The following is a 13,746-nucleotide window of genomic DNA, read 5'->3' as shown; positions in this document are numbered from 1 at the left end:
GATGTGGGGATTCCCAGAGGGCAATTTCTTTTATATCGATAACTGCTGGAAAACGGCCATAGAATGTGGCATACGATAGACACTGAGCCCCCCCACACACCCTGTGATACACACTTTACTACAGATGGGCCTAGGGCGACACCTGGTCACCTGGATTTACAAAGCGGTGCGGGCTCTAAAGCCAATCACCCTCACACCCCTTTGCGAGAAATGGGAAGCTGAATTCCATTGCATGACAGGGAGTGGGACCGTGCATTAGAATTCCCTAAAAAAGTATCCTGCAACTATTGTTTTAAAGGCATTCATAAGCGCTGTAAGTCGCTGAAAGTAGAGACGTGTTTCGCGTCCCTGACGCTGCTTCTAGCCAAACGGTGCATAGCAATGCACTGGAGGGCACCGGCAGGACCCCGATAGCAGACTGGTGGGGAGCGGTCCGCAAATGGGGTGCCGCAGAAGAGGGGGTGCTTCGTTCTGAAGAGCTTAAGGGTATCCGCAAGCATCCCAAACCCATGTCATGGGCTATCCTACTACACTCCTCTAAGCAGGGAGAGACGGAAGAGCCGCTGTCCTAGAGTGCCCGTGCCCCAGCAGCGAATGCGCGTACTATGGATACCCACTGCAGTCTCCCCGTAGATTAGGCATCTACTGGTCTAGGGGTGGTAGCCCGGGGCATACAACCAATATAATACTTCTGGTTTGATACCCTGCCCGCCCCTTCTCAGCCCCACACAACCAGATGCTCACTTTGGATGTCTCAACCCGCTGACTCATATTAAGCAACGTCAATATAGACACTGTGTACCCTTGTTCTGCCTCCCAGTTTAGAAGAGTTTAGATTGTTATCTTCAAACATAGCATCAAGTCACCTACTGGGCTAGTGTTGAGAGCCTACAGACTATCTCTCATGGACACATGCTCTATACCCATGTACCTTCTCACACTAGCGAAGTTACCTAATGAAAGAATGGATGGGTTATATGATATGACCAGGACATAATGCACGCCATGGTGTACAAGTAGCATGTTCTTTCTTTATGAGATCACTGATTCGTATGTACTGTATTATATAATGAAATGCTAATAAAAACGATTTACAAAAAGAAAAAAATTAGCCATATACAGCTGTGGAAATTAGGACAATCTACAGAGAGCACAACAGGGCCTTGGCGGGTCCGTAAGGAAGTCGCAGGAAACTGGATTCTTAAAGTTTGGGGGCCAGAGAGCACAGTCTTGATGTGAGCTGTCACCGAGGTCCTACAAAGTCAAAACCATGTAGTTCTTCATAGGTAATCCGTTATATACCGGCCAAAGAGAAATGTATTTGCACGTCATGGACTTCCCTGATGCTGTTTTTAACAGACAAGACAGTCTTTATATATGTTTGAACGTTTGAAAGTCAGAACCGGTGAGATTCCACCTCGGTCGGACATCCTATGATGCCCTCAATTAAAGAAGATGGGGATAACCCTCCCCCCCCCCTCCCGAGTATTGTTCCATAAATAATATGTGTTTATATAACATAACATTTGAATTTGTAAAGCGCACGTTCACCACTACGGATATCTTGGTGCTGAAAAAAAATGTTTTTTGTTACCCAACTCAATGGTACACATTTTATCTACCTCTGATGGATGATTGGACCTGACGGGATTTGAACCTGTGACCATGAGGTCGAACACAGGCCCCTGCAGTGGATGCATTAGTCCGCTGAGCCATCAGACCCCTTATAAATCAAAGCTGTACCTTCGATTATTTGATGGTTGGGTTCCTGACAATTCAACATCGTTGACCCTTCTAACAGTGTCAACTTTGTACAGTTTTTGCCTTTTTAAATGAATGTTGACTGCTACAGGTCATTGACCAAAAACAATAGACACTGCAGCACTAATACTGGTTCTTTTTTAGGAAAATTATGGGGATATTTCTGAAAGAAAGCTGGTCCGGGATAGACTAAAATGCAAGAACTTTGACTGGTATTTGAAGAACATATTTTCTGAATTGCATGTGCCGGAGGATCGCCCGGGCTGGCATGGAGCAGTAAGTGATTCATATCTTAATTCCACTGCGCACGTCTGTGTTAGAACGGCACTGAAAGAACGACCATACCTGCGAATATTGTCAATAAACAACCACTGTGCTTCTTTCAGATCAGGAGTATGGGTATATCATCAGAATGCTTAGATTACAACGCTCCTGATCGGAATCCTGTGGGCGCTCATCTCTCTCTTTTCGGATGCCATGGCCAAGGTGGAAACCAGGTAACCATTTTATATACATTTTTCATCAGTGCCTTTCACAGCCACCCACAGGCAGCATGAACACCCTTGCTCCTTGTTTCAGTTTAGACCTAAGGTGCAGCTCCTGCGTAGCAGAACTGGTACATGTATTTTCAGAAAGGATCAACACTTCTTGTAACATCTTTATTAAATGTTTGAGCATTTGGGCTAGGATATTGTTTCATTATAAATCAACAACACTTAGTTGTATCTGGCAATTCTAGGTTATCTATGCAGATGCCGTTATGAATTACATCAGAACATGACATTCTTATGCTTCTCTAAGTTTTCCAATATTTAGGTTTGAGAAATATGATCAAACATGCAGTATTTATAAACCGCACTGAGTAACGGACCAGTCACTACTGTTTCTCTGCACAAAAAAAATCGTAATGCTTTCCAATGTCAGCACTGCTTTTACACTTTTTTTAATTGCGTTCTCAAATTGCTCCATCATGTATTTTAAAATTGTCAAAAATGAAGTTCCTCTAGTGTAGAAACGTGTTGTCAGATAATAGGACCATGTTGATGGGGGCGGGTAAAGCCTGGCAGAGGGTGTTTCCTGCCCCCCCCCCACACCTCGGGGTATGGGCATGCTTGCAGAGCTGGTGGAGTTATTGGGAGAGAGAGCTAGTTCACAGAGCGACTGCCAAACTTATAATCAAAAAATAGTCGTATTTAAATTGGAAGCATCTTGTTGGCTTTCAGTGAGGCGTCGAGCCTATGACAGCGGGAAGTCATGTTTTCTCTAATCCTGATGCAGCACTCGGTTGAACTGGCCGCATCTGATGCGTCTCTAGTTCTTAAATCATATCAGAACTAGTAGATGGCTTTGAGAGCAGTCTGAGATTTTTGGTTTCTTTTATCGGCCGGAATCCAAAGGAACAGGTAAGGGACTACAGGCTCTCTTCTGAGGATAGTGACAATATTTCGACCGCAGGTATATAAACCAACTTTATTTTCCAATGTTTCTTCTCATTTCTACCCTATGTCCGTAAACCTCACTTCCCCTATTCTCACTTGGATTGCCGAGTAGCTTAAATTTAGAGCTTCTGGTTTTATGCCATATATTTTTTAGACAGGTATTATCCACATGTATTTTTAGGGCTAGCCTAGCGCGCATGCGCTGCTCTATGGGAGGTTTCTTGTGAGCACTCTAAACTTCCCCGAAACCTCTCCGTGTGGGTGTGACTCCACCCGCGCATTTGTTTGGCTTTTGCGTGTGGCTTTCAATAAGGAAAGCACGCAAATGGCCAAAGGCGGGTTCATGTCCCACCTCTTCTTAAAATGTTCACTCCCACGGCGTTTGGTTGTAGGGAGCGAGCAGCGGTGCACAGGGTGCAGCTGCATTCCTAGTTCCGTCGTGGATCAGGTTACTAAATAAACACAGCGTGGTCGCTTTCACTTTCGCGGCAGCGCTTGTTTTTGCAGGTTTGGTTTAGTTTCTGCTGTATTTTGATACTGTCGTACATCCCGAGCCTGATACGTGTTCCTCTGTTTAAATGTAACGTCCAGAGATTATTTCTTGAAGCAGAAAAGCGTGTTCGGAGGTCTGTGGGTAACCACAATTTATGCTGGCGCTAACACTACGCCTGCCCCCTGTATAAAGTTTTTGCTCATTCTGTGCCTCTGCTAATCTTGCATGGCATAAGGCTACTGTATCCACAAGAATCCCCAGCCAAAAATGTAAACCTGTATGCTGAATATAATTGACAGTGTTCGCCAGTCTACAAAGATAACTATTGTCAAGATAGGGAAATATTGCAACCGTCTAGCTGCAAAAGTAGAACAGGAAACATCTTGGCTGTTTTGTTGTGATGCTCATTTTCTTTTTGGCTAACATCTTTCTAATCATCTTTCTAATCACTCATATGATTGGAAAAAAGTTTTGGGGCTAAAGTTAGCCATCTGTAATGTTCATAATTTCAATTAACCTCCTGTACAGTGCAAGATCCTAGGCCAATTCTGATATGGAAGTCTATCCAGGTTTCTTTTAGAATTTTGTGAATAAAAAGAATCCCCGTAAAAATTGAAGAACGTACCAATTCACAGCATAATTACGCTATTCAATGTATTACTTATAGTAATCTATACTGTCCTCTGGCCACCTTAGTCTGACGAAATTTCTGGGGACCTTTTTCATTTTAGAAAACTGTATTGTTTCAAGTTGCCCAGTGCTTAGAGTTTATGGAATAGACAATAATTGAGAACTATGAATGATAAATCTGTGGTGTTGTGGGGGATTTTTAATTATTAAATAACTTTTTAATTGCTCTTTAATAAGTAGTCATATGCTACTCATTGTGAGCCATTACTTGGATGCACTCTTTTGGTGCAATGACACAGGTGGCAGTTCAAAGTCTACTCAGGATTAAGAAAAAACAATTCCATTTATATAATTTTCCTGAGTTTGCAAATGACCATCTGTTGTTACTAGTTTTAGTAACTTTCTGAGCTGGCCATAGTTCTTAAGATGGTGCTTGTACGTGATCTGATGCTGGGTGATGTATATCATGGGTAGAGTTTTAAAGTAGGTCATCCTGTCTTCGGAGTTGTTTTATGGTTATTCCATTCTCATCTTCCATCTGTAGGACTAACAGGTCAGGGCACAGACATCGCCCTGCTGGCCGCAGTGGAGGAGGCCAGAATCATTCTGGACGCAGGAGGATCAGTGGCAGTGATCCTCCTGGACCTCAGTGCGGCCTTCGACACTGTCAACCACCAGGTCTTAATCCAGCGACTCAAAAACATCGGTGTGGATGGCACTGCCCTGGCATGGTTCGCATCATTCCTAGACCATCGCTCCTTCCAGGTATGGGAGAACGACTCCCGCTCCCCCGCAACCCCCCTCCAGTATGGAGTGCCCCAGGGCTCGTCATTAAGCCCGACATTATTTAATGTCTACATGTCCCCACTGGAGGAGGTGGTTATCCCGTTCGGAGTGAAAATCATCAGCTACGCGGATGACACGCAATTAGTAGTGTCTCTGTCACACCCCAACCAGGAGCCATCTAACCTCCATAGCTGCCTATCAGAAATGCAGGGATGGATGAACTGTTCGTCGTTGAAACTCCACGGATCAAAGACAGATATCCTACTCCTTGGCCAAAAGGGGACCTCCCTCCCCCCTAACATCTGGCCCCCCTGTTTGGGTGAACCTCCAGCCCCCAAAACCGAGATCAAGAGCCTGGGAATCTGGTTAGAAAAAGACTTGTCCTTCAAGACTCATGCCAAAAAAATCGCTGGGACTTGCTTCCGGCTCCTTAAATCTATCAGGAAAATTCTGCCCCTGCTCCCTCCTGTCTCCCAGAAATTGCTCGTCCAAGGCCTCATTCTTTCAAGGCTGGACTATAGCAATGCCATCTTTCTGGGTGCCCCTGAAGCAACCCTCAATAAATTGCAAAGGATCCAGAACGCCGCGGCCCGGATCCTTACCAACACTCCGGCCAGATCATGGGCCAAACCAGCTATGAAGTATCTTCACTGGCTCCCAGTGAGAGAGCGAGTCAAATTCAAGGCGCTCTGCCTGTCCCATAAACTCCTGCAGGATAAAGGTCCCCCATCCTCAAGAAATTCATCAGGCCCTACAAAGCCACAAGATCCCTTCGCTCTGATCACGAACACCTCATCACTACTTTCAGAGTGAAGAAGGCACGCACTGGCGGGCAGCGTTTTTCCGTGAACGCGGCCCGCCTGTGGAACGCCCTCCCCCGTAATCTTAGGATGGAACCAGACTACCTCCGTTTCAGAAAACTTCTGAAAACCCACCTGTTCCCCTGATCTCCTCCCTTACGCCATCCTCTTGACTGTCTTGATCTTAGCGCTGGGACGCTTACGGGTTACTACGCGCTTTACAAAACCTTAAATAATAAATAATAATAATAATAACACAGATTGACACCACCTGACTCTAAAGTGCACCAACATCTTGTGAATTTTCCTTAAACCAAGGAAGAAAAAGTTCAGACACTGGGGAAGAAATATGTGGAGGAGGGGGAGAAAATGCTGTTTCCTTAATGAAGGAAAATGCATGCTTCACAGTACCCAAAACCAGAGCTGGGTGTTCCATACTTCTGGCCTTGTAATCTAAAAAGGTGCAGTCACTAAGTATGTTTCTAGTACCAAGTAGTAAATTCCTGTCTGTATCATACTGTTAGTAATCATGCCTGCTTTTCAGGTAGAAACTCCAGTTTGGTAAACTAGCTGCTTATTATACAAACACACATGAAAACTATAGAGTGCTACCAACTTAGAGATGAAAACAAACACAGGAAATAAACAATACATAGGTATCTGTACCTTCTGGAGAGAAGTGCAGTTAGATTGAAGTCCCTGGGACCACTATACATCAGATAGATTAGACTCTCACTCTGTGCAGTTGTTTGTCGTACAAGGAGGTAAACTAGATCAGGACTTTGTTTAAGCATGGAGGTCCATCCGTAGATCTAAGGGCATGATGTGCTAAGCATTTTAATGGTCACAAGCGCCACAATTTGATGTTCGGTGTTTTTAATGCAGCCTTGCCCCTTTAAGAAAAAATGGGCTGCATTTAAAAAAAACTGTATTTAAAAGCAGTCACAAACATGGTGGTCTGCTGGCCCCTAGTTAACCCCTTCTACGCTCATGACGAGCTCAGCTCGTCATGGGCGTAACCTGCGCTACGCGGATGACGAGCTGACCTTGTCACGTAACGCGGGATTTTTAAAATCGCAGCGCGCAGCGGGAAAACCGCTAGCGCGCATGCGGTTAATAAAGATCTTGTTATAAACTGGTATGCACTGAGGTATATTTTCATGTACACACATTTACTTTGTGCTGCATTTTATATCTTCATTTACAGTTCTTTGAACATACAACAAAGCAAGAAATCCGATTTAACTCTGTGACAGAGCTATGTGCAGAAGTACCTGAGCATGAGACCTTTATTGGAATGAAGTACTGCCCAAAAGACTGGTATCCCATTCCAGCGAATATCATCTGGGAGTTTAAACAAGTAAGTACTCCAAAGAAAACACGAGCCTCTGACTTACAGAGACACTATGCACCCCAGAAGCGTTCAGAATAGAGTGCTGACCAACTTTGACCACATGCATGTTTATAAGCATTCATAAGAGCTACCGCACTGAGATCTCACAGACTAGTCAGTGTCATAAACAAAATGATGACTTTGACTTTACAGGGCACACTAAGCATTGGCATATCCTGCTCTTTCATGTTTTACCTTTGCTTTGGCCTTAAGCAACAATTCACTTTTGCTTAAATATACACTTTATAGGTGCATATAACGTTTTTTGTAATTTTATTGAAACATTTCACACTAATATATTCTGTCTGGACAAAGGAAAATAATTAATTATTGTTATATGGCCTAGGAACCTCATAACTTACTTTCATAAAATACTAAAAGGCCGAATCTCTGAAGTACAGTATGGCAGACAGTGTTCTCTGTACAAACATCCTAACAAATCTGACAGTCCTCCCACTCTAATTAGAGTGAGGCAGAACGTCATGTTTCCTCTGATGCTGCCCTCACTAGTCGTAGCAGCAGAAACATTTCACTGACAGATAGACAGACTTGGGGCCATTGGTGTAAGTACATCAGTTTTTCCACCCTATTTAGAACTCTTGGTGCAGTGTTAGATTTAACACAAGGAGCCGATAATAAAGACATCAAAATACTTGAAGTTTCTTTCTGAAACAAACCTGTTAGGCAATCCTCAGTGGAGCTGTACTGTAATAAAATGACTACATGACATGCACATTCTTCCTCATTCCTGTGCTCCATTATGCAAAAGAGAATTGAATTCTAGCAAATGCTGGAAGCAGTGCCTCTAGTGTCTGTTGCTTAGCCACTCCTTGTGTGGCATTTGCCATTCTTTTTCCGGGAGGCATTTCAAGGATGAGCTGAATGTTTTGTGTGAAAAGTATGAGTATGATCTGATTGTCATAATGGGAGATTTCAATCATAAATTAAATCCCACAAACCTAGACCCCTGGTTCAAAGAAATACTGAGCTCATTCGATATAATGCCAGCTGTCTTTCCCACTTGCACTACCACTAGACAAGATGAAGCACTAGGGAAGTTCTTGGGATCAAAGGGGTTATTTAGCTTGAATGGCAGGACGGAATCTGACCGCCCAGCCACACAGAACTTTAGGATAGATACTCAATACTGCCCCATTGACTATGTGTTTGTACATGCCTCGGACTATGCCTAAGTAAAAGGTTTCCAAGTTACCCGGCATAAAGCCAGCGATCATAATGCCGTGGGCTGTGAATTATTAAGGGGGCCAATAAGTCATCGCAAAATAGTTTTCCCCAACAAATGGTATACCCAAAATGCCTGACTACAAAATTAACAGAGGAATATTTAGCGAAACTGGCAAGTTTTCAACAAAAATTAAATATGAAATGTGCTAAGGATCAGAAAGTAGCATGGTTTGTGGAAAATATTGAACAGGTTGTACAATGCCTTGGAGTTGATCTAAAAAGTAAGGAAAATGGCACCTCAGACATGCAATCCATACAAGGAAGGCAATTAAGGGGGTTCAGTCTAGAATGTTAGAACAAGAAAAGGTTACTATCGAGAGACGAGAGAGGTCTGAGGATAAGGAATGACCAGGGTAGTCTGGCTAACCTGATTAAATTGAGAAAAGAATATAAAACACTAGTCAGGAATCAAAAGAGGACATTTAAAGAAAAAACTTGCTGCAAGCAATTGAGGCAAAAAACCTAAAAGGGTTTTGGAAGCTGATACAGGATGCTTCCGGTCGGACCCCGGGGACCATGAGCTACGTAGTGGAGGAACCTGCTTGGGTGGAGTACTTAGGAGAATTATACGAGACAAGTGAAGCACCCATAATAAGTAAACAAAACTCTCTGGGAAGGGGTGGTAGAAGAGTTGCAAACATCTTTTACAGTTGAAAAAGTAAAGGATATAATAGGGAAGTCAAATTTAACCCGTGCAGCAGGACCTTACAATTTACCTGCTAGTATAATTCAATCACAGCTAAACTGATGGGCCGAATTCCTATCTCATGTTCTCAGCCATATTAGATTCGGATCATACCCCTAAATCCTGGAGGGGGGCAGTAATTAGACCAATATACAAGAAAGGGTGATAGGAAGTCCCCAAAGAATTACAGATTGATCAGTCTGCTGGATGTTGGTGATAAGGTCTTCGCCAAAATAACCCAGGGCAGATTGAAGGATTGGGTGGAGCAGCTGTCGATTGTGCCAGCAGAACAAGGAGGTTTTAAGAAGGGACACTCTACGATTGACCACTGCTTCGCCGTATGGGCGGTGGCGCGTAAGTCCAGGTAGCAGCAAGGCAGGTTGTATTGCTGCTTTGTGGACTTCCGAGCGGCCTTTGACCTGGTGGATAGGAAATGCTTATGGGAGTCCCTGAGAAGGTATGATGTTCCTGAAGATCTCCTAACAGTAATACAGGAGCTGCATAGCCAGAACTGGGCCAGGTCATTAAGGACACAACAGGGGGTTTGACTCCTGAAATAGTGATTATTAATGGCCTAAGACAGGGTTGTGTACTGGCCCCGCTACTCTTCGCCATATTCTTAGCAGATCTGCCATCTATTCTGGTGGCAGATAGAAGTGCTAGCCCAAGAGTGAATGGGAAACAATTATCCTGTTTACTATATGCCGATGAATTAGTAATCCTTGATCAGACAGAGATGGGCCTGCAAAGGAAGCTAAACGCATTTAGCACTTATTGCGTTGCAAAACGACTAACCGTAAACATGGATACAACTAAAATCCTGTGCTTTGGGAAGAGAGACCAGTTTAACTGGTATTTGGGGCAAACCAAATTAGAGATTGCAAATGAATACAAATACCTTGGGATATAGTTTGACAAGTCTCTAAAGTGGTGCACACACTTGGAGGCACAGAAAGTAAAAGCCCATTCATCGGTGTGTGGGCTGAAAAAATGTAATCACAGTTATGGTGACATGTCCCACAGACCATTGTTAAAGGCCTTCAACGCAATGATACCTCCGCAAGTACAGTATGGAGCAGAAAGTCTCTGCTTAGGTGGCAAAAGCAACTGGGATAGGGAGGAAGGAAAATGTATAATATCCTTGATGTTGTTGCCTTGCTCATCTATGGTTCAGGCTATTAGACTGGAGTTAGGCATGACCTCATGGAACGTCCAGGCGCAAGTGGGCCTATAAGATTTGGGAAACAGATTGGGGGCAGGAGAAGATACGAAAGTGTCACAATGGTGTAAGAATGAGATGCAGCATAGTGAACTAAAATGGGCAAAAGTGGCCAGAAAGAAACTCTACACCATTTGTGACAACCTAGATGTGAAAATTGATTTGCATACTCTGCATATAAAAGTAACAAAAAGCACACTCAGAACCTTGGGGAAGGGAACATCTAGGTTGATCGATATGGAGTACCTGAAAAAGAAAGAATCTGTGAATTTTCTGAGAAATAGCTGGGTAAAAGAAATCTGGTACACCTATTTAGATACACTACCGAACCAATGGCTGAGACTGGAAGTACTAAGGTTCAGAATTGGTATCAATCCTGCTATGCCAAATGGTAAAATAAAAACAGAACTGATGCGACCTGATGGTACATGCACATGTAGGTTGAGTATGAAATGTGATAGCTTACACATACTAATGGACAGCCAAAAATTGTTAGTACTGCAGAAACAGTTTTAACGCCCTATTTTTTTTAAATATGATATTAGGTTACGTGTACAAGCAATTGAACTCCTCACTGATGTGACACATCTTGAAATTGTAATAGCCCTTGCAAAATATATGCAGGCTGTAAAAAGGTTTTTTATGGAATAAGAAATGGTTGGATGTATGCCTGGTCGATGCTTTGATGTACAGTGTTTTTAGGGAAATTTTTATTATGTCTTTTCAAATTTTATTGTAGGATTTTACAATTTTTTGGAGTACTTATGTGGAAATATGGGTGTGAATTTGATCTATGTACGGAGCACTACTTAAAAGTTGGGAGGCAATTTATGAAAATTAGAACAGTGTTGCTTGATGAACTTGTAATGATTTTAGAGTATTTATATAAAATGTTATGTTTAAGTGGTCTAAATAAACTTTATTTTTTATTTGGATAAAATACATGATCAATTAAGAACACATTTCATAGCTGCAATATCTACCAATTGCAGAACCCAATCTGCTTCCTCGTAGGGGCTAACTACTGATGCTTTACCCTATCTTTGTTCTGCCTCAGACATAAAAGGTTCAGCTCCTGCATTTAGGGGATGGCCGACCTTGCCATGTACTGGCACCATTCTGTCCTGGCCCAACTGCTCAAGATCAGACTCTGGGACATCAGTCACCCCCACCTCTTCATGAGAATTAGGGATTAATGATGGAGGGGTTGCCACGACCAGGGCTTCAGCAGAACCTTCTCCTGCTGGTGATTGCACAACAAGGGCCTCTTCTTATGGCACCATAATAGGACATGTAAGCCTTCTTAGCTTTCACATTTTTCTTTTTCTCTTTCTTATGCCGACTTGAAAAGAGGGCCCTCTACATTAGCTAACGTTTGACGCTTTTTTACTGTGAGAAAGTGCCATCTCTCTTGGCTTGGTATGCCCCCACTTTTTTCTGAACTGCTGATGTACTTTGACTGAGTGTGCCCTGAGTTCCTGCCAACCAGGTACCCAGAGCCTGTGTTCCTTCCCTAAAACTGTGTTGAAACTAAAACCCAATTGGCATCTCTGGCCACCTATCAGCCCCTAGTAAATGGTACCCTAGGTACCCAGGGCATGGTGACCAGAGAAGACCCCTGAGGACTGCAGCACTTATTGTGCCACCCTCAGGGGCCCTGTACCCTGACACCCACACACTACCTTTGCAGACTGAGTGTCGAAGTACAGAACTAAACAAAGAGGCGACATGGCACACATCCCTGTGTGCCATGCCCACAGAACCCACTGCCCTGGCATACTTCAGTCACCCCTCTAGCTGGGTGCACTATGCCAGAGGTGTGGGCACAGGAGCATGAGCCCTGTGCCCCTACAGTACCCAGGGCCATTCCTGGGCACTTTAAGTGCAGTGATGCCCTTGAAAGTATATGGTGCTGGGAGGTTGTCATTGCGAACTCCACAGCACCATAATGGCTACACTGAAGACTGACAAGTTTGGTATCAAACTTCTCAGCACATTATGCCAGTGTGGGATTTAATGTAAAATGCACCAGAGGGCATCTTAGAGATGCCCCCTGAAAACCTAACCTACAATCCACGTCTGGGCTGAAAGGCTGCAGAGGCTTCCACACAGCAGACATGTTGCTGGACCCCCGGGTGGAGAGCCCCCCGCCCGCTCTCCTGGGCCTTCAACAATGCACATCCTGGGCGAGGTGCTAGGTCTCCTCCCCCAGGATGGGCAGAGGGAAGCTTCAAAGGCATGCCACCGCTGTGAGCTTCTCTAGACCATTTGCTGTACCCAGCAACTGGCTTCCACCAGTTCTGACCCCCCCTCTGGCGGGAAGACTGGCGGGAAAAACTACGTCAAGAAGGGGGGGGTGCCAGCCTATGCCAACCCCACCCCTTAGGTGGGGGAGAAGAGGTGAAGCACGACCCTGGGCTCCGGCCATCTTGAAGATGGGGAGCCCTGCCCAATCACAGCTAGGCTCCTGCCCCCCTCCCACAGGAGAGGAGTAGGCTAGGGGGTGTACCCACCCCAGGACAGGGACCTATTGGTCCCTGCCCTTGCCTTACCTGTAACGCCCCTAAATTCGGTATTTAGGGGCTCCCTGAACCTTCCTTCCTCAGATCCAGATTCCGAAACAAGAAAGAAGATCAAGGAACACGAAGACCTGCCGTGCAGCTGCTAAAAAGAGGAAGACACCAACTGATTTGGCCCCAGCCCTACCGGCCTGTCGACCCTCAAATCTGCTCCTGCTAAACCCCGGCGTCTCCAGTGGTCAGCAACCTCAAAAACCCCGGAAGACCTGACTGCCATGTGACTCTGACTACCTGGGTCTCCCATGAGCAGTGGTACTGCTCAAAGCAAGTAACAAGCCCTGGCATCAGCCCGGAACCGCGAACCGTGCACACTCTGCACCCGCCAAGCCTGGCCTGTGCCAGAGTGAATCAAGACCCCAAGGACGTCCCCCGGCGATTCTGACCTGGAATCCAGTGCCCAAGGACCCTCCTCGACGACCCCTGCAACCTCAGGACAAAGGACCCCTCTGAGCGCGAACAGCAGGGGGTAAGATTTCCCAACCTCAAAAGACACCCCTGTACCCGGCGCCCCACGGCTCCCTGTGCCCAACTCCTGTAATGCCTACCTAAGCTGTGTCGTGCCCTCACATGAAAGGCTGATTTACCCCCTACTTATGTCTGGAGCCAGGGCTGGGCTGAAAGGGACTGTCGTGCACTTCTAAGAGTTTTGTGAAGTCACCCCCTACACAACTTTCAAGTCCTGAGTAGACTCTGCAACAAAGAGGAGCTACGCTGCC

At 44.9% G+C, this 13,746-nt stretch overlaps 1 protein-coding gene across 2 annotated transcripts in view; it reads left to right on the top strand.

The window, feature by feature from the left end:
* The window catches only part of GALNT4 (polypeptide N-acetylgalactosaminyltransferase 4), a 642,979-nt gene that overhangs the window by 587,915 nt on the left and 41,318 nt on the right, over window positions 1–13,746 (top strand). For both annotated transcript variants that reach the window (XM_078687691.1, XM_078687692.1), the window contains exons 9-11: window positions 1,906–2,037; window positions 2,148–2,258; window positions 7,117–7,269. In XM_078687691.1, coding sequence (XP_078543817.1) covers window positions 1,906–2,037; window positions 2,148–2,258; window positions 7,117–7,269 — 396 coding nt within the window. The remainder of the gene's footprint in view (window positions 1–1,905; window positions 2,038–2,147; window positions 2,259–7,116; window positions 7,270–13,746) is intronic.

This window comes from Lissotriton helveticus, chromosome 4_1, assembly GCF_964261635.1.
Source record: "Lissotriton helveticus chromosome 4_1, aLisHel1.1, whole genome shotgun sequence".
Lineage (NCBI taxonomy): Eukaryota > Metazoa > Chordata > Amphibia > Caudata > Salamandridae > Lissotriton > Lissotriton helveticus.
Note: the sequence above shows the minus strand (reverse complement) of the source record. Positions and strands in the feature narration are given on the sequence as shown.